We start from the raw sequence: 27,865 nt of genomic DNA on the forward strand, positions 1-27,865 counted from the left end.
AAGGAGTGAGTGACAGGGTAGAGGAGAGAGAAAGACAGATAAGCTGAAAGAGAGCAGGTAGTGATCAGAGAAAGGGAATTTAGAAATTAGAGATAATAAAGTGAACAGCATTTAGTAAAGATAAGGTCATGGGAATGATTGAGGCAGTGAGAAAATCTATCTAAAACTAGAAATCACAGGCACTGGGCTGGAAAAACAGAATGACGAACAAAGGATTAAAGTACTGATCAGGGGAAAGGAACTGGGCTTGCCCGTGGGGAGGGATGAAATTTGAAAAGACAGAAACAGGTTGAGTTTAGCAAAATCACAAAGAAAGATGCAAACTAATGACCACTACGAAAACTAGACACAGAGTACTTAAAACTAGGTAGAGGGTAGAGCTGACAACAGGACCAATGAAGCAGAAGCCAGGAGTCAAAGAACTTTAGTGGTGAATATGAATGGAAAATACTTTTTAAAAAGCATCAGAGAAGGGAATAAAGTTTAAACAACAACTCTAAACATCTACATTTGAGTCATGTTCAGAAACATGAGCAGCACCCCACCAGGGTCAGCACCTCTATTTCCGTCCTCTCCAGAAAGATTTCCTCACCCAGATCAAACCAGAGATCAGAAATTCAAAAGACCAACACTGGCTAGACAATGTGGGGATATGACAGGGTTGGGAAAGTTTTGACTATTGAAGTAGATAAGGACTGTTAAAAATTATGGAAAAACAGTGATCTGACCTCTGCCATCCAGCACCTTTATGTCTTCACAAAACCAGACCTGGAGACCTGCGCTGACTCTCCCTCACATCACCTCCTGTTGCTACCAGCTCACACAGCCAATGCAGCATTCACCAGCACTCCAACTCAGCTGTTAAGATTCTCACCACACAGCAGTGTAACAGCAAAGAGAAGAGGTTAAGCAGACAGACTGCTGCAAACAAACATCACTGCGATTTTGGGTCCCATTCTGAGGTATCTGAGAACCACTGGCATAAAAGTTCTTCTCCATTTCCAAGCCTCTGTCAAGAATTCCACTCTACAGCTTTCCTAATCACGAGCATGAATAAAACACCAGCCTCCTCAGACACTTCTAATACTGCATTTCATCTTCTGCTATACTGGCATGCTTTTAAAGTTTCTGCTCATTACAAAAAGACAACACACTTCTATTGCCTGCTCATACAAGTGGAAGCTGGATCATTAGGAGTGCAACAGAGGAGGGGAAAAAACCCAAATTATTCCCTGCTACCAAACCAGTGGACACACGGAGAGTATAAAAAGTGAGCTGAGCACATCATTTCTATCTACCCTACTGATTACTGTTTATTTGTGTGTGTAGATGTGGTTCACTCAAAATTACTGAAACTTACATAAAAATCAACTAAAATATAAAGAGTTCACAGGACTGGGGCCATAACGGGAGCTCTTTGTTATTTTTATGCTTTATCACATATTTTAATATGGCTTGAAAACAATTTTAAATTTAATTTAAAATTTTAGTTTAAAACACAATACATTGGATGTAGTACTTTAAAATAATCTTTTAACAAATAAGACAAAAATTATTTTTGTTTAGTGTACTGTCTTTTGTTACAGTCAAGAAATCTCACCTAAAATCAAACTGAAAGCAGTAAGTTGTCCACAAGATAGGCAGCATCTACTGTAACATATATATCTAAAATAGAAAAGTTTGAAAAAAATATCAGAGAAACACTGTAATTTTTACATTACATTTAATACCTGTATGTTTTATTTCTACTGGACTACTGCACAGTAGGGGAGCTTTCAAGACAAAGGGATTTTATGCAATGTTATTCAAAGCACAAAGTTCACTCCTGACACAAGTTAATACTGGAGCATTACTGAAATAAAAGGAGGAAGCTGGTCAGACATTTTGGGTAGAAATGTAACATGTTTTCTTTAAAGTAAATAAACACATAATGCCATAGCTCAAAATAAATAGTGCCAAATGTTATCACCAACATATGAAAAAGAGGATGGTGGTTTGGAAAAGAAAATATTTTATAAGCACAGAGCATACATTGGAGTGCTATAACAAGACTTACCATTTTTATATATTACCAGGTACTTTAGGGAAAGATTCTACAATCTCCACTTATGTAAGCAGTTCTATTAACCCACATTGGCTTTTTAATTACAGAGTTTGGTACCAGAGTCAGCTGCACCATTCATTTCACAGACTTTAAGTCAGGAACAACGATTTCTTTTCCTCAGCACAATATTTAATCATAAATACTAAAAAACCCACATTGCTAAAAAATTTAAATGCTTAAGTACTCACATTTACTAACTCTTAGCTCGTGATTCTTTTACTCAACACACCCTTCCAGGGGAGGGATATCTATTAGTAGTCTCTGGCAGGAAAAGTTCAATATTTTATGCATAATATTAGATACAAATAGCCTGCATTGCATTTGTGTTTTTTTGGTGTTTTTTAAATGTTCTATTATGTTTCAGAAAAAAAAATTGAGTACCTATGCATATTACGAACTAATTCTGGGAGTCAAGCAAATATTGTGCTGCCTTTTTCAATACAAAGCATTTCATTCTATGACATGTGAAACACTGTTATAGAATATAACCATCATGTTTTAAATTATACAGCCATTTAATAAATGAAAACAAATCTAGAGGTTGCTAAACACAAGCAAAAGTTTCTCAAATACTTCTTTCCAACAAACTGTTCCACTGAAGTTCTAATAAGGTTGAGTGCACACAGAAGTGCGAAATAAAACTAAAGTTTCATACAATTTGTCCTACAAAACCTGGAAGCAAAAAATAAAGTCTGTATTAAGATAAGCTGATGATCTGGCACATACCATCTAAAAACTCCCTTTGGTTTTTTTTTTCCAAGCACAATTTTCATAGTATTTGTAGTTTTAAAAAATACAAAATCAAAAACAACCCTGACCCTCCCTTGACTCCCTTGAACACAAACTCAACAAATAGTTTTTTATTCTTTGAGCATTATATCAAATAAAAATTACAGCTGCACAGAGAAACAAACAAGCAAAACAATCTGAGCATGCAGGGATGTGACTGCATCTAGAACCTAAATGTGTATGTACATATTGCTGCTTTTATTTGAACTAACTTTTTACCCACATAAAGAAAAAGACTTAACTGACAGTAACAGCTCCTTAGCTGCTATCATTGACAATAATTACCTTTTGACAGTTCAATAAAAAAAGTTCAGTCTTGAAACTCAGGGAATTTCAATCCACTCTCCATTTTCATCACATTTAAAAACAAGACACATTCCTTCCTTAACAATGAAAATATTATATAAGCATACCCCAAAAGGCACTAAGGTCTAACAAAAATATTGAGCATTTGCTTTTAAACTAATAAAGTATCTGTAAGACAGTTTGCATATATAATTATTTCCCAAATTAAGGCGTGGCGACTTTCTCTTAAACATAAAAGCTATAATTTACTTCTGCTAAATATAAAACTAAGTCTCAGGATACAGTATACAAAGATCATATATTTATGTAGAATACATTTTGTGTTATCCTAGACTATTATATCTTTGCTAAAAGATTTAAGTATTTAGAAAAAAAATTAAAATTTAAATATACCGTAAGGTCATTCAAATTATTTTAAACACAAACATCTACAAACAATGACATATACACAAACAGTTGGGAAGTTGTAACTTAAAGATCACATCCTTTAATCAGACCTGCTCAAAGGACAGCCACAGAAGAACCCTATTGGCTACAAGAAGCATCTGCATGTTTTTAAGACTGAACTATGCAGACTCCCATTGCCCCAGGGCAGTGCTGCACAAGTCTATTGAAAACGACCCAATTGCTGAATCAACACCTTAAATTTTCCCAAAAAACCTCCGACAAATGTTTTGTGTATATCATGAGAGACTAACAAAACAAAAGGGGACGTTACAAAAATTTCAGCATGACAATTTTTTCCTGAAATTATTTTTCCATTGCATTTGGCAAGCAGAGAACTAATTCTATGCCTTGTCTATTCTTACAGCAAGAACTGCAAACTACAACTCAATATAAAATACAATAAACTCTTGTAATAATTATGTTCCTCTCAGAACAAAGATTAAAATAAAGTTAACTGTGCTGATTCATACTTTCCATAAATTACTAAAAAGGTGAAAGATTCAGACATTTTGCTTCTTGATAATAAGCCTAATATCTGTATCATGTGCAAAAGTGCAACTGTGTTTTAGAACTGAGGCCCAACTGAATACAATTTTGTTATTACAGAAAGCATACTTGAACCCACTAACATGGAGACAGTGGTACACGGCATCTTAAAATTACGCTTTACGTATTTCAACCTGTCGTACAACCGCAAGTTAGTTAAAAAAAAAAAAAAAAAAAAACAAACACAAAACCCAGAAATAAACAGAAAACAACAAAGCTTGTATATAAATTGGTTTACAATTCAAAGCACAACAGTAAGCTTCAGATGACGGCATTATTGCGAGCCACAGGGCGGGTTGGATGATGTGTCGCTGTCGGGCCCGGGCGCTGCTCAGCTGCTGGCGGTGTGTGCGTGCATGCGCTTCGCCACATCGTACACGTAGGTGATGTCGGGGCGCTTCTCGGGATCCGGGCTGATGCACATATTAACTAATTGTCGCAGCTACCAGGGGAGAGAGAACACGACAGCAGCGTTGGTCTTCTTACAAGCAGGATTTGCGCATTATCAAATTCAAATTAATCCAACTGGCAGAAAGGAGGCAAAGGGCGATTCTGCACAAGCACACAGCAGCCGTCCCTCTCTGCTAACGCGCTGCACGCAGCCCGATGAAAACACGTATGCAACACTCCCCTGGTCTCTACATTTTGCACCGCTGTCCAGAGAAACTGATGAGCAAATTTAAGTTCTAATCCTTTCAGCATATAACTTTAGACATGCATTTAGTCCAATCCCACATAATTTATAGAAAATTTCCCTGTGTTTCTGGAGGGCTGTGCCTGCAAAGCCCAGAATGAAGGTAAACGAGGGCTGCTCTGCTCATTCAGTCCTGATACAGGAGTTAGCCAGCAATAAATGGCATTTCTGCCTGACACGGCCCAACAAACACAAGGCACCGGTGCTCCATCTAACACACAGTTAACCCCCAGAACCTCCTGCTGCCAGGAGCTACCAATATACACACATTTATTCAGCCCTGAACAAATTAAACCCACTGAGGGCTACCTGCTATACCACCCTTGAGGAAATATCTGAACTTAAAAGTGGAAGCTGGGAAAGTATTTGGGCAAGTACCACATTCTGCTGGCCCTGTTACTGCACTTGTCCACTACTGAAAACATGATATAGGAATAAAAAAACTTTGGCCTACATCCCAACATGCATTCCTTAGAATTAGATTGTTATTAGTGTTCTTTATGTAAAGAAGCACAATTAACAAATATTCACAAAAGCCTCTATCTGGGAATAAACAAATCATTATGACCAGAAAATCCCGTTTCCAGAAACACCATCACCTATTGGGTCTTTTTAATAGGCACTTTAAGCACAAGCAACCCAAAAGAGCTTCCACACCACCTGCATACTTTTCATTGCCTTCACTGTCAGGACATTTGCAGGCTTTTCTCCCTCCACTGAAATGCCTCAGAATTTATGACATTAGAATTTAACATATTGTATGGATAATCTTCTGATAGGGCACCTATTTTAAATTGTTGCATCTTCTAAGCAATTTTCAACGTGGAACACACCTCTTTCATACTGACTTACTGAAATGTTCAATGCTTTGCAAAAACAACTAACTCTGAACATCTTCCTTTATACTTTTAAGTAGTTTTGCTAAATCCTCCTAGAACTCCTTATAGAACTGGGGACAGGTGGGGAGGGAGGGGGAGGACACTCCAACAAACACATTGTGATCCAGTCTTCTACGACAATATACCGAATTAGGTTTGGTCTCCCAGCCAGTACAACTAGGTAGAATTATTGAAAAAAACCTGTAATTATTGCAACTAACACAGAGCAACCTCATCACCCTCATTTTATTCAAAAGTAACACAGGCTGTCTCTTTAAACATGCCATCGAAGGGTTTCCTTCCTGCTTTTCAGACAAAGAACAAGAAGCATTTTAAATTGTAATTTTACTTCTTTCACTTTTCTGAAGATTAATTTAAATGCATGGGAATAGGAATTCCTGAAGTTAAGGAAGAAGCACTGCATACTGCTTTATAAAGCTTTGTCCATTAGCCCTTGCAGGCAAACTGTACATACTGTTGAATACAAAAAATCTGTACATTATAAAAATGACGCCATTAGACATCACATTCTTTAGTAAGAAGAGCTCAATATTCAAAAGCAAGATAATTCTGAAGATAGTGGTCAGATTACTGGATTGAAAACAAACATATTAAATCGAAATAACCTGTAACAGACTTGCTATTTGAATTTAAATACATTAAGTGTATTCTGACTAATGGAGTTATAAAAGCCATCATATTGCTTCTGGCAGTCAATAAATAAAATACAATGCCAGTGGCAATAAAAACGATTAGCCTGCAATAACTCCCAAACATTTGAAGAACAGAATGCTGGAAATCATTAGCTGCTGTAAGAAATAATAATTGCTAGCATGTAATACAAACATGCAAACTAAACAATCTCCTGCAGAAGTAGCAGGTGGGGCACAGGGTAAGCAGGAGGCACAGTAAAAGCAGAGATGAGCAGTTTGCCATGCAACACCTCAGAAAGCCTGCAGAGAAAACAGAAAAGACTGAAGAACATCCAATACCATCAAGCCTGAAATTAGAGTCAAATAAGCAAACATTTTGTGAAGAAAATACAGGTGTAATTTATCTGCAAAATACATCTAATCCCAAATATATAAATTTCTCTCTCTGTGAAGACTTTCATCTGTTCAACAGAACTGCATACAGTGAATAGTCTTCATAAAGGACCTTGAAGGGTTGAAACCCACAAAGCCAGCATCAGAGAGGAAAGAGTGGTCTTTCTCCTGTTTTTACTAGCTGGTTATTAATACTTTACTGTTGTAGAACAGCAGAAATAGATCTCCAAAAAATTTACCTGTTCAGGACTTGAGAAGCCTTGACACAGACCTCTTTAAATGGCAGCCACTGCAATTACTGCAGTTCTCTCTTCCCTTGGCAGGTCCAGAATCTCACTCGTAAGGCAGGAATGCTGAGCTGCCATGCCTGGAACACTGCACAACAATAGTGCAGATTCCTGAGAAATTTCAAAATCCTTGAGCTCTTTTGGGCCTTGTAACTGAACAGCAAACCCTTGGAAGAAGTTGAATTAATTCTGCTATACAGGATGAAAAGTTACATGGGAACAGAGTCTTTCAGGACTGAAACTGGGACCACACTCGATGCTAATACTTGGTTACAGCACTGATCCTTTACTCCTACAGGAATATCCATTTCAATAAACCTGAAATCCATCTGTCAGCCCCTCTAGTACTAATAAAGCTTCCAGTGTATCAGAAAAGCTCACAGTGTCATGGGAAGAGGCACTGGGAGTCTAAAATCAGACTATCATTAGAGATAGAAGCAATTTTTCACTACCTGGTACAGACTGGCCATGAGGCAGAGCAGACTGAGCCAGAGGGACCTCCTGTTGCATCCCCAAGCTGCAAACTTCTTTGTCTGCTTATTGTTCTTAACCTCTTCTGTGCACTTAGCACAGTGACTGTCTTTAGCCTGGAGCTTAGCCTGACACTGGAGCAGTGGGACACACTTTCTTTAACTTTAGCAGGTTTTTCAGCTATGAAATAAATAATTGTCACTCAAGTCAGGAGGAGGGGGGAAAGACAGAAATATGACAGGCAAGTACTTTGCATTGTTAGGCAGCTGAAACAGAGGAATTTTCATATAGGGAAGTTTGGATTAAAAAACTGCACACACCACCATTCTTACTCTGAATAAAACCTTCTTGAAGCCTTTTCTGAGTGCTTTTCTCGAGACCTGCTGGCAGCTAACACTACCATTGTGGACCTGCTGGCTCCTTCTGCTTTCACATCTGGGTAGGAGGTTGGCAATGGACTTTAGAAGAAATGCACCTCAATCAAAGGGAAGATTTTAAAACTTCATCATGAAAGCAATGTGATACTAATATTAGCTGACAAGATTTTAAGAGTATTGATTGGAGGTGGCAAGGGAGCCCCAGCTTTGAATTCCCTAAAGCAGAACAGCTTTCAGTAAATGCTGAGTACTGACTCTGAATACCATATGTTTTTAAGGGATACTAAAAAATTGAGATATCCAAAGTTATCAAGCATTTGAAAATCTTGGCTTGTGTCTACCACTCAAGCAATAGTTTGTGAAAATGCATCTCAGACTATCAGGATTTCTTATCAAAGGTTTTTAAAAACATTACCCATCTGTCCATCTAAAGGTGCATCTTTATGTCACACTGTTCTCTGATGAAACAGATGTGACAATTACTAACATGCTACTTTTACAGAGGTTTCAAAACTTAGAAAAATGTGACACCTTGAAACTTACTAAAATTTACTTACAAGAAGTTTTTTGGAAAAGCACTAGTCCTGTATTTCATAATGAAAATATTTATATTCCTATATTAGAGGATGCAGAGATCAACACTCAGTGAAGTTTTTATTTCAGAAAATTCTTTTTCATAGAAAATGAAGTGGGTTTTACTATTCAGTGATCCCTGATCTTTACTGCACACTGAGTGTCCTTCCAACCTGGCTAAGGGTTTGACATCTATATTTCCAGTAGAGGTGAAACATTTAGGACGGTATTCCAATATGACAGATAACACTTTTTGTTTCTCTTTTTTACAGTTCATGCCAGCACAGTATTTTTTGTACATGCTAAAAATGGTTTATTTAGGTGCAATAGGTAATAAATGTATGTTTTCCACATACCTTAGTGACAACAAATAGCAGAACATAAAAAATATTCCCATTACAGTTTCCATAACTGATGGCTTCCTTTAAGAAACTGTTTTCTATCTTAATACCTATAATAGCTCTGATTCTCTCATTATCTTTAAGAATAACTTACATGTATTTTGCAGATAACTGGCTTATCCAAGGTGCAGAAGTACATGTCTGCTTTGAAATGAATAGAAAGTAGCACGTTGTGCTTTGCATGTGTTCACAAAACAAAAAAACCTATATAGATGTAAGGAAAAGCTGGAATCTCTCTCCCCACCCAAACTCTAAGACCTATCTGGGCCAGACTTTGATATTTGCCCCTTGGCTGGGAATCCACATCTCCAACTTCACACTTAGCTGCAGTGAAGTAGCCTTGCAGGCAGGCCAACTTCAACGAACCACTAGTGGTATCATCATTAAAATCCTGCTGAAGGTCACCATGGAAACCGCCTGCTGAGGTTTCGCTGCTGCATTCGGCATCTCCTAATCAGCTACCATGTGAAATGCAAATTCAGACAGTCTGAAAATTAGTCAAGAAGAATAGAGGATGAGGATGCAGATATGTGAAATATTCATGTGCTTCATGGAAAAAGGAAGACAGCATGAATGACACAACAAAGAACGGCCCCTGACATTCTCGCTATCATTTTGCATTATTGTTCACACCCTACTGTATTTCTAGGCCTCCAGTTCTGAAGTTGGTTATATGAACTGCCATATTTAGAGTCTACAATAAATAATAATTAAAAATGGCCAAGGCAAAATGACTAATCTGCAAACCCACAAAGAGCTGGAGCGTATAAATTACACAATAGATCATTATTTCATCCTTTGTAACGTCACCAAATTATCTTTTTTTTAAGTCCAGTTTGTTTCATAAAAGGGGAAAAATTGTCACTATAAATACAAAACAAACCACTGAGCAGTAATCTTTTATTAATAGTCCAATCACTGTCTGTGAATGCAAGAAAATTTAAGGTTCAGAGTTACAACCCCTACTCTATAAATGAAATTGTATAATGCTTTATGTTTATTAAAAGTATTTGAGTGCTTGTGTTTATTTGCGTTTTCAAAGTAATCTTTAATTCATGTAGTCTGAATTCAATTAGAATTGGTTACTAATACCTGTTCTTTGGTTTACAGCTTCTATCAGTTTGCCCTGTTCTTTTCAAAGTGGGAAAATATTTCAAAACTGGCATCTCAGAACATTAACAAGCAAGCATTTATATTTTTTCATTCTGTTACACTAAGAAAAATATTTATTTTGTTTCATTTCATTTTAGAGCTTATAAAAGCAGTACTCCCCTTTAAATGCACTAATGACAGTAAGAACTGTTAGCTCTCAGCTTAAAACAAACGCTGCTGAGATTTGCAGTATATTGTTCAAATTCAATTATATTATGTCTGCCTATATTGCTCTGAAATTTACTCTTAGTCTTGTCAAGAACCACTCCTTGCAGAAGAGCTGCTGTTCCATTTTACTGAACGGCACATCCCAGTTTTATAATGCAGACAAACGGGACCAGAACAATTTGTTTTTACTACTGAGTTACATTATATCTGTTTTAATGCAGGCCCCTAGAGGAACAGGGCCAGTGAACTAATTTACTGTGCAATATAAACATGTATAGTTGTGCTTTTAGAAAAACACCCCATAGATGTAAGACTCTATCCCATCCTGGCATGTGGAACATATCATTGTGCATTCTGGGAAAGCATTTTGTCATACCTGCAAGGAAGCCCAATGAAATTAAGAATCTAAAAATGTGACGTTTCCATCATTAATACCCTCAGATATAAATCATGAGAGACTTGTTTTGACAGGAACATTTGAGTGAGTTCAACAAGCAAACACTTATAGGCATAATCTGCAAATAACATAAAATCACACAAGTTCATTTACTTCCCTGGAAGCGTGCCAGCTTACATAAACTGGAGATCCAGCCCATGAAAAGGAAAATTACTTACTTCCTCTGAATAGTGATCTGAAGGGAGTGGTGGGTAGTCACACTGTTCTATCTTCTTGCACAGAGAGTACAAGTTCATTTTATCACCATAAAAGGGACTCTGCAGTGCAGCCATCTGTTTAAAGAAAATGTACAGTTTTCTTTTGCATTTTTAAGAAAAGCTATTTTGTCATAAAATCCGTTAATAGTAACAAATCAAAAGTGATTGTTAATGACTTTCAATGCTCTGCTTAGAGGGAGCCTTGCAGTGATAATAACAGAAGTTGCAGAACTGTTTCTGTAACCACTGTATGAACTATTCTATGTCATACAACCATAGCTGGCACAATCCTTACAGTGCAATACCTGAACTGCACTCTGTTAGGGTTTTATTAATAGACATGAGGGGAAAATCAGTAGTTTACAATATTGCTGAGTGGAGGGTCCTTGCAACACCAGGGACATCCAAAAAATCGAAATTTCTGTTTTTCCTCAGAAGAACTTTCGTAAGAAAATACAGAACTTACAGGAAAACATTATCTAGCCTAAAGCAATGCATTGTGTAGATAACACCAGGTAATGGTAGCAGATTTCATAACCTTCCACAGCCATGACATTAGACTTCAATATAATTGGGAGTTTTGAAAGCATCAATACTTCCAAAATCTCAGACCCAAAAATTTCGTAATTCAGGACATTATTCAAAAATATTTGAAAAACAAATTCCCAAACTTCCATCAGAAGCAAAGAACTAGCACCTATGGCAATAATTTACAATTGCAATACAAAATCAAGAAAATCTGTTGCAGACTACTTATATACTTGATCAGCTTAAACCCAGCAGTAATAAACCTACCCTTTATTTCCAGACAATGTTACAACTTGACATTTGAGATAGAAACAAATGCTATGGCTAGTTGGATCAGAAATTTTAAAATTCATTTAAAATCTCTCCATTCTGTTCAAAGCCTAAGAAATCTTTTAACTGCAGCAGCACGAATGCTGCTCTGAGTGCAGAGCTGCCCCAAAGTCAGTCACCCTTTTCTACATGTGCTAATAAGTTTGATTTTGGAAGGACAATGTGTACATTCCCCAGACAGGCAGAGTGTGTGTGAAACACGCTAGTCCATGCTGTGCTACTCAGTGAGCTTCAGCAGGGACAGGACAAGCTGAAAATGGCTCTCATCTGTCTTGTGGTCTTCCAGATAGCAGTTTAACTCTTTCATGTCTAAGCATTAATATCACTGGGGGAAATGTATGAAAAGAATTACCAAAATTCCCTTCCATTTATTTTACGTCTCATTAGTTTGCTCTCAAGTAGTTCAGTACTTTTCTATATCACATTCATGAAAGAATATAAAATGCTAAAGCCCCAAAACAAGTATCATGCTGCAGTTCCATCCTACACTACTCCCAATCTGTATTACTAAAATCATGTTAATTTTTGTATTTACATGACATTGTCTCTTACCTTAAAAAGAATGTTAAAAATGCAAGCTGAAGACCAAAAAAGAAAAGGAAAAAAAAAAAAAAACAAAAAAGAAAAATCAACTGCAGGGTCTGTACGCACGTAGAAATTCTAAATAAATGCACAGATACTCATTTTCATACTCTAGGTGTTCATTAAAAAGTACTTTTGTTTGAATGCTGCCGAGTGTTAAAAAAAATTCTGAATGTCCCCTAAGGAGTTAAAACAGGAATACTATATTTTCATGCATCTCCTGCTTTGACAGATGAAAAATGTCAACTGTCCTGTTTTTATTTTCAAGCTTTTGCACTATTCATCTGGTTCATTAGTGCATCTCGCTGCTGCCCCTGACAGCTGCTCGCCCTCTCCTCCCAGCAGCTGAATTTTTCAGGCTAATTTGATCCTCCACACTGAGACGATCGCTAGAATGATTGACTTGCTCCCTGACCTCCAGGGTCTGACTTTGCTGATTAGTATTCTGGGGGTGTCTGAGGGACGAAAGCCCACTGTCTGTCTTCAGGGCTGGTGGCAGCTCGCTCTCTCTCTTTTTTTTTTTCCCTTTCTTTTTTTTTTTTTTTTTTTTTTTGAACTGTAAGCCACCAACCTACAACCCTGTAAGGATGCAATTGCTACGATGAACAATAAAAGGAAATGTGTAAGACCTACTTTTCCATGTAAAGGTCCATGTAGCAAAAGCACAGCATCTTGATTTTAATTAGTAAAGTCTACTTTGTTGCATATCAATTAAAACTCCACTGGTAGTGTTTTTCAGGTTTCAGAAATACCTGGGGCTCTAAAAAATTCAGACTTTAAAACATACTTCAATCTTATTAGCCACACAGTTAGCATTGAATAATAGATTGTTATACACGCTAGAAATAATAATTGTTAAAAACAAGTTAGTTTAAATCTGAATTAAAATGTAACTGAAGAGTTTAGCAGCAATTAAGCTTTTACTGAGATGTGATCAACTTGCCACAGCTTTTCTCCAATTAAGCTGGAGACAATCCAGAGTACATATGAACACATATCACCATGAAATCAACATAATAAAACATGCTAAAATGCAGGCAACAGACAAATCACAGAAAGACAAAACTGCACAGACTAAAAAAAAAACACCATTCATTAGTCCACACAAGTCTTGAAGAACCTTAAGTAACCACTTTGCAATAATTAAGAAAAAATATTAAGTGAGAAAAATGCTGAGCATGTATCTTGAATTTCCTGTACCTGAAATTTCAAAATCACAGATAAATGCTCAAGATAAACAAAACAAAAAAAGAAAACCCACCACAAATATCTGATATGTTGCAGAATAAACTAAATGCACTTCTAAAAGAAATTAAAAGCTATAGCTGGAGACAATGCCCAATACTGTGGCTATATATCAACAAGGTCCTAATAATTATTTTATTCTTGCAATAAGGAAAACTAACACTACCCCATACCAGCTTAAATAGCATCCTGGTAAAACCTCTAAAATAAATCAAAGCAGAATGGTATTTCAAGATGCTGAGTTAATCAATGGAACTGAGTTATTTAGGTATTTTGAGATTATCTACCACATCAAAGAAAGATGTAATATTCATAGGTGTTTAATATACTCTACCAGCATTAAGGCAGCAAGCTATAAAAAAATCTTTAGAAAAGTACTACTGATTTATATTAATTTCATATAGCATAAAAGAAACATTAACCTTCAACTGTGGAGATTTTATATAATAGTAATTCAAAGGTTTTATTTGTTTGTTTCCAGATTTAAAAAATCCTCAAGTAAACCAATGAGAGGCAAAGAAACCAAAACACTGAAAAATGCTCATCTACCTTTATGCTACCTTAGGGCTTGTGTTAGTGTGTAAAGCAGAGATCTGAAATTCAAGGCAGTGCCATGGTCAGTACTGAGGAATCCCAATACAGGATTAGGTTTTAGTTCAGGATTCAAACTTCTAAATACTTGCTATCAGCTGGACTTCCTTCCTTGAATTATCCCTAAGATTTAAAGCAACAGCCTTACAGACATCTGTAAACTGCACACTTGCAGTATAGCTATTTCATCTTTTAATATTCAAAGCAACGTGTCAGTGATAGAAAGTAAACAAATATTACTGGAGATGATTCACCTAGCAGTAACACCCAACCTCAACAGGCTGCCAATGTCTTCTACAAAATCCTAAAATAAACAAGGAGGTGCTGATACTGCTGAGTATGTGTTAAATGAGTTTTGCTGACCCACTGAGGCAGGTGACTTGTAGGTAAACAAAAAGTGACTTGAGTGTATCAGTTCCTACCTGGAACATGACTGGGGAGACTGCACAGCCATTGCTGATGGAACCATTTTTTTTTTCCCAGCATCGTTTAACACACGTGTTTGTTCTTCTAATTAAGAAATGATATGCAAAGGACTTGGAAGATTAATTTGTTTTAGAAGCCTACCTGTTCTTCATACCTTCACTTGCCTCCATTTTAATGTGCCCTGCACCTTTATTTTCTCAAAATATAGTATTATTTAAAATTATGTGTCACCTACCAATCTCGACTGTATCAATGAACAAAGTAAACAACTGCAGTTTAACCATCACAGGAGGAGAACAGAAAAATTACATGTGTGTGCAGCAGAAGTTATGAAACTGAGAATTCATCCAAGCTACTAGCACTAAGTACAGTAAACTTTTTGCATCATTTTACTTATGTTGAAATATTTATAAAAATATGAAATTTGTATTAAAATAACTGTATTGCAGTTTCAGAAAGCATTACTTACATATTCAAATCCTACTACTCAATGCATTTATTAACAAAATCATATAACCAGCATAGGTCATGAAAACACTTAGAACAATTTTTACATGTGCTTGCTATTATGCATTTATTAATCCTTCAGTCATGCCCCATCTTCAAGAAATTGCTGTAAAATCTTTGTAGCAAGCCCAGTTAAAGGCAAGTTCAAGTAAAACATAAATAAAAGTATTTCACATGCTGAAGTTATGTAAGGGGAGGGGGGCAGGGGAAGGGGAAAGTTCAAGAGTGTTATTAAGTTCACTGTATATATCACTATTACCTCATACAGCAGACAGCCTAGAGACCAGATGTCAGACTTGAAGTTGTAACCATTTTCATGTATTCTCTCTGGAGACATATAATAAGGTGTACCAACTGCAAAAAAACCACAAGTATTTTTGAATGAAAATTTCTGTTGTTATGCAATAGTAAAATTACAGTTTTCCTGGTAGAAGAAATGTTCTTCATCTTTCTCATTTTGTTACACTTAAAACTTCAATTCATACTTGGGACACTTCAGTTTGACAGAAATACATGTTTAGGTATCTATTTCATCCAATGCAGCTTTATTTTCACTGCTCATACCTCATTATCAGAGCTATGCAGTTGTAGAATACTTCCAAATTTTGCTTTTAAAGAACTTCATAAGTAATTTGTTTCTCCTGAACAGAACCAACAGAAGGTACTACACACACACATCCCTGCTACTTTCCCAAAATGTTATCACTGTGGCTAGAAACAACAGCTAGAAATTCTCCTGCATGGGCTGAATTTTGGTTTTTTGTTTCACAAGTTCTGTTCTTCCTTTGAGAATATATAAATCTGAAAAAGCTGGTTTTGAAACTAAAAAACACAGAATAGCTGAAATTAAAAGTGAGCCTGAGATTCTGGACCTTCAGAGATGAGGGCAGGAAAACCAGCGAGCCCAGCAGAAGCTCATGGGCCATCAGCTGTAAGACTGAATTCCACAAGGGCTTTTCAGCTCCCAAACCTGTGCCTGTCTCAGCTTCATCCTGCCTCAGAGCTGTGGGATCTGGAAATGTCTGCTCTTGAAAAGCAGCATTTATTAGGACTGTCCCAGAGTAAATTTATATTGGATACTCTGGAACATCCCTCCCCTTGATTTTAATCAAACCCTACCCATCTGTGACACAAGTCACTTGGAAGAGAGAAATACTGAGAGACATTTTAGGTCTATTAAAAAGGTCATTACAAAGAAGTAGCTGAGTGATGGTTTCATGTATGACAGAGCAACAAGAAAAAATAGTTATGGAAAATAATGGTGGTGACAATTTTAGGGCAAGTTTCTGAACTTTCTCCCTGTATCCCCCCAAAATGACTGCCTAACAGCAAAACAAAGGCACAGAGCTATACAGATTTTTATTCCAATTTTGTTTGAATATTTTCTTAAGCACTGAACCTTGGTGATGAAAATCAGCTGATTTCTGTCAATTCAAGTTGATTTTATTTTGAAACCAAACATCTTGCAACATCATCCAGTGATTAAAATCGGCAATTTCTCTTTTTTGTACTTTGTGGTATGAATCTCACATATTATTGTAACACAAGGATCTGGTTTCACTTCTGCTCTTCTGAATAGATGAGGCTAATTCAGACTTGATCTGTGTATGAATACTGGAAACAGAGATACAGTGGATATATAAGTACTTCCACATCTGAATAATCAGGTTAAATAGTTTTAAGCAATTAGACAGTTAATTCTACTCTAATAATTTCCAAAAGTTAAGGGTTTTGTTTTGACAATGTGCCCTACCTTTAAGAAATGCTGCATGTCAAACTATGTCACACATTCTTAGCCAGTAGGGAGGAGGGAGAATTACTTTCCTACTTGAAGGGCCCAGCTCAGTATAGGGAAACCCAGAATCATCTATCTCAGGTCAGGCCATGGCTGCTGGTAACCCATAATTTCAGCTGATCTGCTCCTTGGCAAACAATGTTGAAAACCCGTATGAACAGCTTCTGTAACAGACAGGCAAAGGCAGGAGTCCCCATGTGCTATCCTTCAATGGGTGTGGCCCCTGAACATTCTGGGGAGACTTCAGCCCTGGGAAAGCACAGAGTGCCACAGCCCCTGTCCCCCAGCACAGCTCTGAGCTGAGGCTGTGAATGCCAACAGCCTGAAAGGAGAAAGGCTGGGGAAAGGCAACTCAGACAACTGTGGGAGAGACATTTACTCTCACAGGATGTTTGCATTCATCCACAACACAGAATGGTCTTTTCCCTGTGAAACAATAGGCAAGCAGATGAGTAGACCACAATGCCAAAATAACTACCAAAATATACAGGAGCAACTGTTTTCTAATCAACACCAGTACTTTAATGGGCACTTAATGACACATACCTTCAGATTAGAACTGCAACTAAACATTTGGAATGACACGAATTTCATATTTTTATTATCTTACTCTTTTATTTCCCTCTTGAATTTATTTTAACACCCCAAGGACTTTGTGAGCTTGGATGCCTCTGAAAAATTTCAGCTGCATTTGGTATCAATTAATTAAAGCACTGGTTTAGTATATTCTGATGTTTTGTTGGCAGAATTCATCTAACAACAGAAATAAATTTAATAGTAATGTGGTTGTTCACTGGCTAGAGCAGCAATGCCTCTGCTGCTCTGAGGGATCACACAAGTGGCTGGCAGTGAGTAATGTGCCAGAAAGAGGCTTCACAGAATCCACAGGGGGCAGCTGAAAACACTGAGGTTTGAAGGTTCATAGTCTACCAAAAGCAAAGGTAATTTTAACCAGTAGCTCTGGGAAGCCTGCTGATACATTAGGGGTCTGATATGACTGTGAAAGATTGATGATAGTGAAAAGCAAGAACAAATGTTACTATTTTACAGCGTTTAGCCTAGTGTAACACCTTCACTGCAATACAACCTGAAGCCCCTGATGACCAACTAGTGAAAGGAATTGAAATGAGTTACGTTACTCACGGAATCACACAAACAACCTGAAGATTCAGACATCATTACTACTTGTAAGCTGTTTTTAACAGAACATGACACTAAAAATTCATTATTCTGACATTCAGGAACTACTGAAAGCATTGCAATGATCCCTTTAACAGAGTGAGCACTCTCAGGACATAGCTGTGCTCCTGGTAAACAACTACCACTGTGATCATATGTTATATTTTCTTCCTGGATCTTTTTTTCTGTTAAGTGAAATACAGCATCCCAGTAGTATAGAGATATGCAACTTCCTGACTTCCTTTACTCATCTGAAGACACATAAGTGGAACAATACAAGAAAATAAGCTAAATCTTTGAGGTGCCTACATTTTTTAGAACAAAATCAGTCGCTTCGGCATTCTGCTTCCTGCATTTGCAGACTTGTGATAACCTGCAAGTCTGAACAGTAAACTTGAAAGTGGTCTGGGTCAAATACAGTGTCTCCTCAGAACCTGTTGCTGCTCTGGAGCTCCCTCCCTTTAAAGATGCTGTAGATCCAGAAAGTGTTGATTATCCAAGCTTCTGTTACTGGCAGAGGGAATGGACATAACGAAAATCGTGGTTAACACAGAGCAGGGAGCTGATTTGAAGGATCAGAGGCAAAGAATCTATTACAAGAAAGGGAGTTATGATATCAACAGTCCATCTTACTACCTGGATAAACATGTAACTCACAATGCATCTGAGGAAACTTAAACAAGTGCATCAAGGAGTAGAATTAAATATAGTAAGTTGCTCTGATGGAATAAGTAGTTCTAAAATAGTTACTAGCTTTAAAAGCTATCTAACATTTTTAGGCTTGGAGAAAAGTGCCTGGTAAATGTTAAATCTACTTATACAAAACAATACAGTGGTTCATTCAGGACAGGTTTAACCAACCACAGTTTTAAAAATGGCAACATAATCATTACTGACGTTTCAAGCACTGGGATACCTAAGTATCAGAATTTAGGAAGAGGGCTAAAGAGGCCAAATTTCAGTAACCAAAAGACATGGCTTATGTATGACTCAGTGTTCATACAATCACAGCAACTCTGTAATATAAAGTTCAATACAACATGCTTAACAAGATGAATGTGGATGCTGAAGACAGACAAACCACATCACAAACAAGCAGCTTGGAGGTCCCTTCCAACCCTACTGATTCTATAATGTTCAGGGTTTTGTACTTATTTAATACAGCCACAGGAGATGTCTAAGTCAAGGGCTCGTCTTCACAGACAGGACCCAAAATCCTGCAGCTCAACTCTGCAACTGTTTGCACAATGTGTAAATCTATAAATATCTTGAGTTATTTTATAACAACACAATGATTTCTTTTCAGTTTTCGAACTACTGTAAGAGATCTCAAGTTTCTGTACCTAAAATTCAAGAGATATGGTAAACACAGCTTCTTTGATGACTGCAATGACTCAATCTCAGATTTCCCTGCCAGCCTTACTGCACACTGAGGGTGCAGGTTCTGAGTATGGCTGGGTATCCAAGTGGAGTTTATTCTAATGGTGCTGCAAACCACCATCTCACCACACCCTCTATTGCATTAGAGACCCATATGTGAGAGGAGAATATTTGCACATATTTCACAAGGTATTTCATTCTCCACAACCTGTGTGAGTTTACAGTCAAACCCCTCACATAACACAGTCTGTGCTGGGGACAGCAGTATCACAGAAATGACACAAGTTGTCAAAACACAGAAGAGCAGAATTCCATGCAGATGACTCTCTGCATTTGAGCATTTTAAGAAGATTGCAGATCTGCTCCTTTGCCCTCCAAGAAGGGATCCCCATGCTGCTGGCAGTTCCTACCTGGACAGCACAGCCATGGCAGAGAAATCAAGTCATTCTTTTTGTAACTGAAATATGAAAAGTCTTATCTTTACATCCACCGAATGGCTCCCAAAGAAAAAAATGCATGTATCTATGAGCTGGCATTAGAATTGCCATTTCACCAAGACAGCCTGGCATTCAGCCATTAAAACACCAGCAGCATGAAAATCCTAACACAGTTCTAGGGAAGGGAGTAGGAAGTCTTTGTTGGATCATATTCCCCTAATATAAAGTCTTCAGAAACAAGAAAATTTGTATCAAATCAAAATACCAAATGCCTCTATTTCCTCTGCCCTTTCAGAAGAAAGGTTTTCCATTTCCAAAAAGATATAGGCATGACAATAGAAAATTCTTGATAAAGCTGTATAGAAAGAGTTAAGAACATAAAAAAAAACCCCTGTCCAGTGCAGTTTTTTCATTTGTTTCAAATGGACCATCAGTAAAGATTCTAATTAAATCAGTATTATTCATAATTAGCAGTTAGAAGCTGTAGCTAATTAAAATTTTAGTACATTTCTTTATCTTTGAAAGCCTGAATCTAGTTTGCTACTGAAATTTTTATAAAGCCTGTAAACAAGTATAAATTGCTACACATATGTTTGTAATTTACTAGGTTACGTGCACCAAAGGTTTATGGAATCATAAAAAGATACAACTTTGAAAGAAATTTCAAGAAAACCAGCATCAGAAACTGCAGAAGAAATCAATTTAAGAAGTGGTCTCTGCTAGTGACATGACAAATCATAAAGTCACTGTCTCCTCCGCAACCGAAGTTAACAGTTGACACAAATCTTTTTTCTAGGCTGAATTCTGACATTAGGTCATAATTAAGAGGGAAATGGGAAAAGAGAAGATGGGGAAAAAAGAAAATAAAAAATAACTCCTCTACCAAGACATAGCAACCAACAGAAGAAACAAAGCTGCCATCCTCCTCTCCTTCCCCCACTCTCTAGATGACTCTTGGATCTGTAAAAGATGAGCTTTAAAGGGCTCAGGGGTTTTACACTGTTTTTAACTCTGGCGCAGTCTTCAGCTTTTTAAAATTTCCAGCTCAGCCCTCACAACTATTCCCCTGCCAGGAGCCAAAATAATCCAGGGTTGAGGCAGTGTGCTCCTCTTTAACTTCCTGACTTGTGCCTCAGAATGCAAGCCTACTCTCCCACCCTCACTGCTGACCTCTGCCTCACTCACGAGTTCCTACTCCTCGGATTAGGATTTACAGCTCCCTCGTCACTCCCTCCTTCCATTTGCCAGTGGGAGCAGAGCCCACCTAAGAGAAGCCAAGCCAGGCTCTCCACAGTGCTGCCACAGATGGCTCACGAGGGCAGCATGAACTCGGGGTGACACACTGTGCCCTGTGACAGCAGCACATCCCCAGTGCCACACCTGACCGAGCTGCAGCACATCTCCAGCCTGGGCTCTCCACTCCTGCCCAGTGTGCTGCTAAAGCACGGCTGCCCTCTGTGTCTGGGCTTCTAGGAACACCTCTGCAGTTACTCACGGGTTTGGCTTTGCCAGGCTGCACCAAACATGGTCAAAACTGGAAGGCACAAAAGACTGACCAAAGTTTTGGAGGACAGGGGAGGAAGGATAGTGTCCAAAGTATTATATTTTTGGCCATTAATACATGTATCACTCAGACTTCAAATGTGGTACAAATGTGACAAACATGCAATCAATGAACAGGCTCGAGCTCAGCAACACCAACCACTGACACTTCAGTGAAGGAAAATAATGTTTTCTTATCTAAAAAACCCCAATTTAACACTATTATGAACAGTATTATTTCTCTCTAAAGCTGATATTACTCTATTTACAAGGTTTTTCTCTTCTACACACATCCTTTTAGACTCTGTCATTCATCCATTACCTACTTTAAGACTTAAAATATATGCCAAATATTTTTCTTCTTTAAAGGCTTCTTAATCATCCTAGTATTCACATGCTACTCAAAAGATGCAAATTGCATGAACATTTTGTTTGGATAGAGATAACACACTGCTAGTTTTGTGTGCTAGCAAAGAATAAACTGAGTATTTCAGAAGATTTACAAAAACAAGAATAGAGAAAAAAAAAAAAACAAAAGCTATCTGAGAATTGGTTTTGTTAATTCTCATCTCCCCTCACCTACCTAAGCTTATATTGAGAAATGTCACCTTAAAAAAAAAAAGTTCCTCTGAGAGCCCTTTGAAACCATGTAACCAAAAGGTCATTAATGCTACTCATGCAGGCACAGAATTACAAGATTCCTTCCAACAACTTGAATAAAGCTCAAGTCAATTTTTAAAAAATGCATCCATATTATCACCTTAATTTGTCCTAGCATTTCTAGGTAACACTATTGTCATAAAGGCTTGTTCAGAGGCAGAAACGTACATTAAATTATGCAAACAAAGGAGAGAAAATACCCAAAGAATGCTGAAAGTAATGTCCCAGTGTTACAGCATTTCTGTATTTGTCCATGGTGCTGACCATTTCTTAATAAAGAACACCTTTAGGACTGTATTTTTATTATTACTTAAAAACAGCTTTAGCTGGTCCTAACCCTTTTCTTCCTCCTCCTGAGTGGGTACAGTATTTTTACCATGTAAAAGACTCCACCTGTCCAACATCTGTACCTCAGAGAAAGCTTACCTAAAGAATGTGCAGCTGTGGTTTTGGAGCTGAAAAATCGACCAAGACCAAGATCTCCCAGCTTTACTACTCCTGTAGCTGTAATGAACACATTTGCTGGCTTTATGTCTGGAAGAAAAATAAATTTAAAAATTTAGAAGTCACAGTGAGGTTGCAAGAAAAGCTACTCTTCTATTAACAATAGATCCAAAGAGGATTTTATTTACAGCTAATATTGGTAAAATTTGACAGTTCTATTCAGAAAGAATGGGTCCAGACACAGGATTTCAAATCCACTGTTTTAATAGTACAACCATCACTCAAGCGATGAAAAATCAAGAGCCATGGAAAGTATTTTTTTAAAAAACAAGCAAACAAAAAAATCCACACCCCCAAAGTCCAGAAGCACATATAGGGGATTTAATTACTGCTTTATATAAGCTACATAGAAGGACTTACATTAGAACCTCTTTTGTTATATCTTAAGTAACAGCCTAAAAATGTTTTCAAGAACTCCAAAGCATTTTTTATCACTTTTGCTAAACAAATTACCCACAGTGGCATAACGCTATTTATTTGAAATAGATTACTGATTCTCTATAAGAGCAGGCATAATAAAAAAGAAGCAAGTTTACTCAAGAGAATGGTTATTTGAACTCGTCAACAGAATTAGGCTGATCAAGTAGAAACAAAGAAAAATAATGATGTATACTCCAGACAGTTATTTTTCACAAGTAATATCCAGTTTAAGTTTTAATCCAATCCCTTAGAGAAAAACAGCAGAGACTCTTGTTCTATGATTTCTAACAAGATACCTACCTTGTTAGTCTTCTAAATAAACTGACTTGTTATTTGTTTGGCAAGGGAGTTTAGCTTACTCTGAGGAAGAGCAATCCACCCTGGCCCTAAACTCCCAGAAATCAGTTCCCTTTGATAAGAGGGGATTACAGCTTATGTAAGATACAGTCACAGTAATAGGAATGGTTAATAACCCTTCAAACACCAGCATTTTCAGGTTTCCAGTAAAAAAGTTACAAAACTTTACAAGCTTTAGAGGAAGACAGAAGCAATTATGTTCTCCTGCTATCTGACCCAGTTTTCAGGAGTTTGGATAACTCTTTGTGGAATAATCCAACATGGATACAGCTCAATTTAAAAATAGCTTTAAGTGTCACTGCTTTTGGTGTGTAACCATGGAATCATTAATTTGCCATAGGTTTGCCAGAAGCATTGACCGTAGTACTTCAGTTTAAGGAACTTAAATCCTTTTGAGCTAAAATATACAGAAATTAACTAATATAATTATAAAAACACTAAAGGAAGATACTTGTACCCTATGGAAAGAATCTGTATTTTATGTCCTTCTCTGTATCATTTGCACTTGCAGGCATCTGTACAAATGCACAAAGGGTCAAAAAAAGGAGAAAGGGGAAGGCATTTGCAGGGGCAGGAGTATCTAAGCTCATCTGCTAAGGGTGCAAAATTTCCAGCTGCAAATGACAGAGCTCAGCAAACATCGAGGGACTGCTTCTACCAGGCAGTGAGCTGCACTCGAGCACAGGGAGCCACCAACCTAAGATAGGCAATGTCACCTGAACCCAGAAAGTGACAGCCCACACACAACTCACAGTCCCATAACTCGAGGGATTTCAAACAGGAAAAAAAACAAACAGCAGATCTGAGAAGAAGCTATACTATGATTTGTTTCCTTTGACTCAAGAGTTAGGAGGTGAATGAAGACCACATCCAGACGAGACAGCAGCACCAAGGTTTAAAATGGGCCAAGGAAATTTAGTACCTGACAGGGACAGCTGGCATCTACAAGGGCTGTTGGGACACAGAGATTGGAAATCGTGGAAAGGAGCAGAGAATTGGAGGAAATGCTCAAACCTGCACATAATCCAATAGAGAAGGGATTAGGAGAAGGGTCAGTACATCACAAGCAAGTAGGGCAGGAGCAGATACTCTTTAAGACAACCAGGTGCAAAAGGTATAAAGAATGGACTGACAGATCTGTGCATGCAGGTAACAGCACTTGGGCAAGACAGTGGGCAAATACAGAAGAATAAATACAGGACAGAAAGTAAGAGCCTGAAAAATGAGGCAGCTATGGCAGGGTATCCATCACTTACAGAACTATTGCTTATTTTGAAAAACCTGCTATCAAACAAATCCCTATACCACAACAAATGTACAGCCACAAACTCCTCTCAGTTTTCTATTACAAAATCTTCCAGAAACATACAATGTTTCAGCTGTCAAAATTGATTGCAGCCAGCTTAATTCTCACATAGTCAAAGGTTTAGTAAGGACAAATCATCTTTGATCCTGTATTACCTCTATGCATAACACGACGAGAATGCATATGTTCCAAGGCACTGCAAAGCTGAACAAAGTACTTCCAAACTGTTCTTTCGGGAATCAACCTCTTCTGCTTCTTAAAATGCTTAAAAAAAACATGGATAGTGAATATTAAAAATTAAAACTTGCATAAAATGACTGAAAAAATTACAGAAAATCCTTAATTAAAAAATAAAAAAAATACGAGAGGCTCACAACCTAATGAGGAAGGTTTAACAAAATTTCTTGACACAGAAAACCTTCCCCTTAAATATTAATATATGTATCATCACTGCATGTGTATAAGTCAGTCTACACACAGAGCCACAAATAACATTAGTGGAATAAAACTCCTACCCCAAAAAAGGATTTATACAATATTTAGTACTCCTGAGTGTTAGATTAATGTGGTCAGAATAATCTAGTATAAAGAAGCCACAGAACAAATAACGGTCAGATACAAAGTTATGTGCCACAGAACATCCCAAACTAAACACACTTCCTTACACCAAAATTGATTTCCATACTCTTATTTTCTAAAAAGAAGAAAAAAAAAAAGAAAGAATAGCAGTATCACCCATTCACAAAGATTACATAAGAACAATTGATCACATTAGTTTTTAAAATTTCCACAATATATGAAAGTGAACTAAAGGAACTGTGATTTCTGAAAATTCCACAGTAACGTAATTCCTGCTCAAATATTTTCTATCCCGTATCAAAACCCATTCCTGATCACTGGTAACATTTCACTGGCCTGTTCAAGCTTACATGAAGCAATTACACTCTGCTATAAACATCATCTTCAAATGTTGTATTCAAGAATTGAGTAATAGTTTACCTACTGAAAACCTGGAATTCAGCCAGTGTTAAAATGCACAAGTTTAATCATTATAAATTCTGCAGCTAAAGGGAAAAAGATGGAAAAATTGTTGCTTGTTTAGCCTGTTTCCAAAGAAATCATATTGTGTCAGGTTTTGAAGTTACACCCAAGGAGAAAATAAATGAACAACATTACGACTAGCAAAATTTTAGATGGAAAGCAAAGTACTTGATGGATTTTAATTGTGTGTACAGACAGACTTCACATTCATGCACGCCTTAAGAAAGTTCACATAACAAACATTTATTAATTTGCAAAAAACAAGAATATTTTCATACTATGTTAAAACATGCCACTGAGAAGCTGACAGCTGCATCTGCACATTAGAGACACACAGGAGTATGAGAGAGATGCTTTTAAACTACCTATAGCAAAATGCATCAGTTGTACAAAGGATCTTAACATTCCACCAAATGTTTAGTTATAGGGATTATTTCAAAATGCATTTTCATTTAAATGAGGCAAAGCATATAAATTACGTCTTTAAATATAATTTTCTTTCAGTCTTGGACTGAATCCAAACAAACCCTGTGTATCTGTTCTCCCCATAGCTGGATTTGCATATCAGAGGATTGTTTGATGTCAACAGGAAGATGGAGACCAGGTTTCTTTTCATTTAAAAACAAATACACAATACATCTAAGTACGTGTACATGAAAGCATAGTTCCTTGATTTAAAATGCATTCTGAAATTACCATAATTATAACTAGGTATTTTATTTAAACATTCAGAATTATTATTTTTTCAACTCGAATGCAAGTACAAGCAGTGATGAAACGCCATTCACAAAATGCCTGAAATGGGAAGATTTTCGATTACACATTCCCATTCCAATTTACCTAAAGTACATCAGTGTACTTTCAAAGTATTTATGTACAAGTCTGCTTTTAACACTTTATACTCTTGCCATCCATAGCACTGTAGCTGATGTACACTACAAAACTGGTTTCAGTTCTTACAGTGCAAGGATGCAACTTAAAGCGTGTCAGACATGGTCTCATTCTGCTGAAGGCACTAATAATTGTTCAGGATAATAATAACCTCCTCCTGAAAGCATCAATGATATTACTTAACCCCAGAGAATTTATCCATCTAAAGAGGATGGAAAAGAGAGCTGCTAGATTTGCTAACAGTGTTTAAAACTAAACAAAGAAACAGGCAGCAGTTTCATTTGTATGGGCTTAAAAATAATATAATTATCTTTAAAATAAACTCAATGAACATTATGTTGTTCAGTAATTAATTACGCTATCTTCTTCCCTCAAAATGCACATTCTCATTTTTTTCTTCGCCTGTTGTCCACCAATAGGCAAAACAGTGATGAAAAGCCACCACCAGAGAGATGAATTTTGCAAACTAGCTATTGAAACAAGTTGTACCCTTCTAGGAAACAGTCCAGCAGGCACAGTTAATTCTGAGAAAAGTCAATAAGGAAAATTCCATTTCTGTTTGGAACCTCACCTTCTAACAAGAAATGGAAGTTGATGGAAAACACAGGCAAACCTATTTTTATGCCAAACAGCATAATTGAATTTCTATAGCACACATGAACTGTATTCAAAGCAGGATCCTTTCCTTTCTCCTTCATTTTAAAATAGCCCGCAATACAAAATGCAATTCTAACGATTGTGGCATTTGCTCCCCCCTACAGGGAAGCCAAAATGCAGAAGATATGATGCTGCAAGAATAATTTTTAACCTCTATTGTAGCACAGCATAGCAGCACCACAGTCAGTGCTGAAACTAATGCACTGCTTAGTGCCTGAAGCATTCTAAGGTGCACAGCACCAAGTTCAGTCCATCCAGCTCTCCCCCACTGCACACAGGTTGGCATCACCTGCCCGGATTTGCCCTCGGAGGAACACAGCCTGACACACGGCTCTCTGAAGTGCTCTCATCTTCAACACTTCATTATTCTCCCTCTTCCACCTGTCTTAGGCTCAAAGGACAGTCCTGATATCCCTCAGACCACTGACCTTCTAGGGTGGGACATTAAAAAAACATGATCCTGTCTGAGGTGAAAGATCAACCTCACACTAGTTGAAACTGGGCAAAAAGAGAGCTGCTTGTACATGTGCATTAAAAATTTGGGCAGTGCTGCAAGCCAGGGCTTTATCAGGTAAACAGAACACCAGGCACGCT

General features: G+C 37.3%; 1 protein-coding gene across 2 annotated transcripts in view; it reads right to left on the reverse strand.

The window, feature by feature from the left end:
- Positions 1 to 2,949: 2,949 nt before the first annotated feature.
- Positions 2,950 to 27,865, reverse strand: part of NEK7 (NIMA related kinase 7) — a 62,037-nt gene continuing 37,121 nt past the window's right edge. The window contains exons 6-11 of one of the 2 annotated variants that reach the window (XR_015805496.1): positions 24,838 to 24,946; positions 22,522 to 22,629; positions 15,362 to 15,456; positions 12,304 to 12,329; positions 10,855 to 10,968; positions 2,950 to 4,634 (exon numbers count right to left, since the gene is read on the reverse strand). Coding sequence is in view for 1 of the 2 variants with exons in the window: in XM_014885724.2 (XP_014741210.2) it covers positions 4,524 to 4,634; positions 10,855 to 10,968; positions 15,362 to 15,456; positions 22,522 to 22,629; positions 24,838 to 24,946 (537 nt within the window). In the remaining variant the exon portion in view is untranslated. The remainder of the gene's footprint in view (positions 4,635 to 10,854; positions 10,969 to 12,303; positions 12,330 to 15,361; positions 15,457 to 22,521; positions 22,630 to 24,837; positions 24,947 to 27,865) is intronic. The other variant, XM_014885724.2, reaches the window with a different exon arrangement.

The sequence above is a fragment of the Sturnus vulgaris genome, chromosome 9 (genome assembly GCF_052056855.1).
Source record: "Sturnus vulgaris isolate bStuVul1 chromosome 9, bStuVul1.hap1, whole genome shotgun sequence".
Taxonomy (NCBI): domain Eukaryota; kingdom Metazoa; phylum Chordata; class Aves; order Passeriformes; family Sturnidae; genus Sturnus; species Sturnus vulgaris.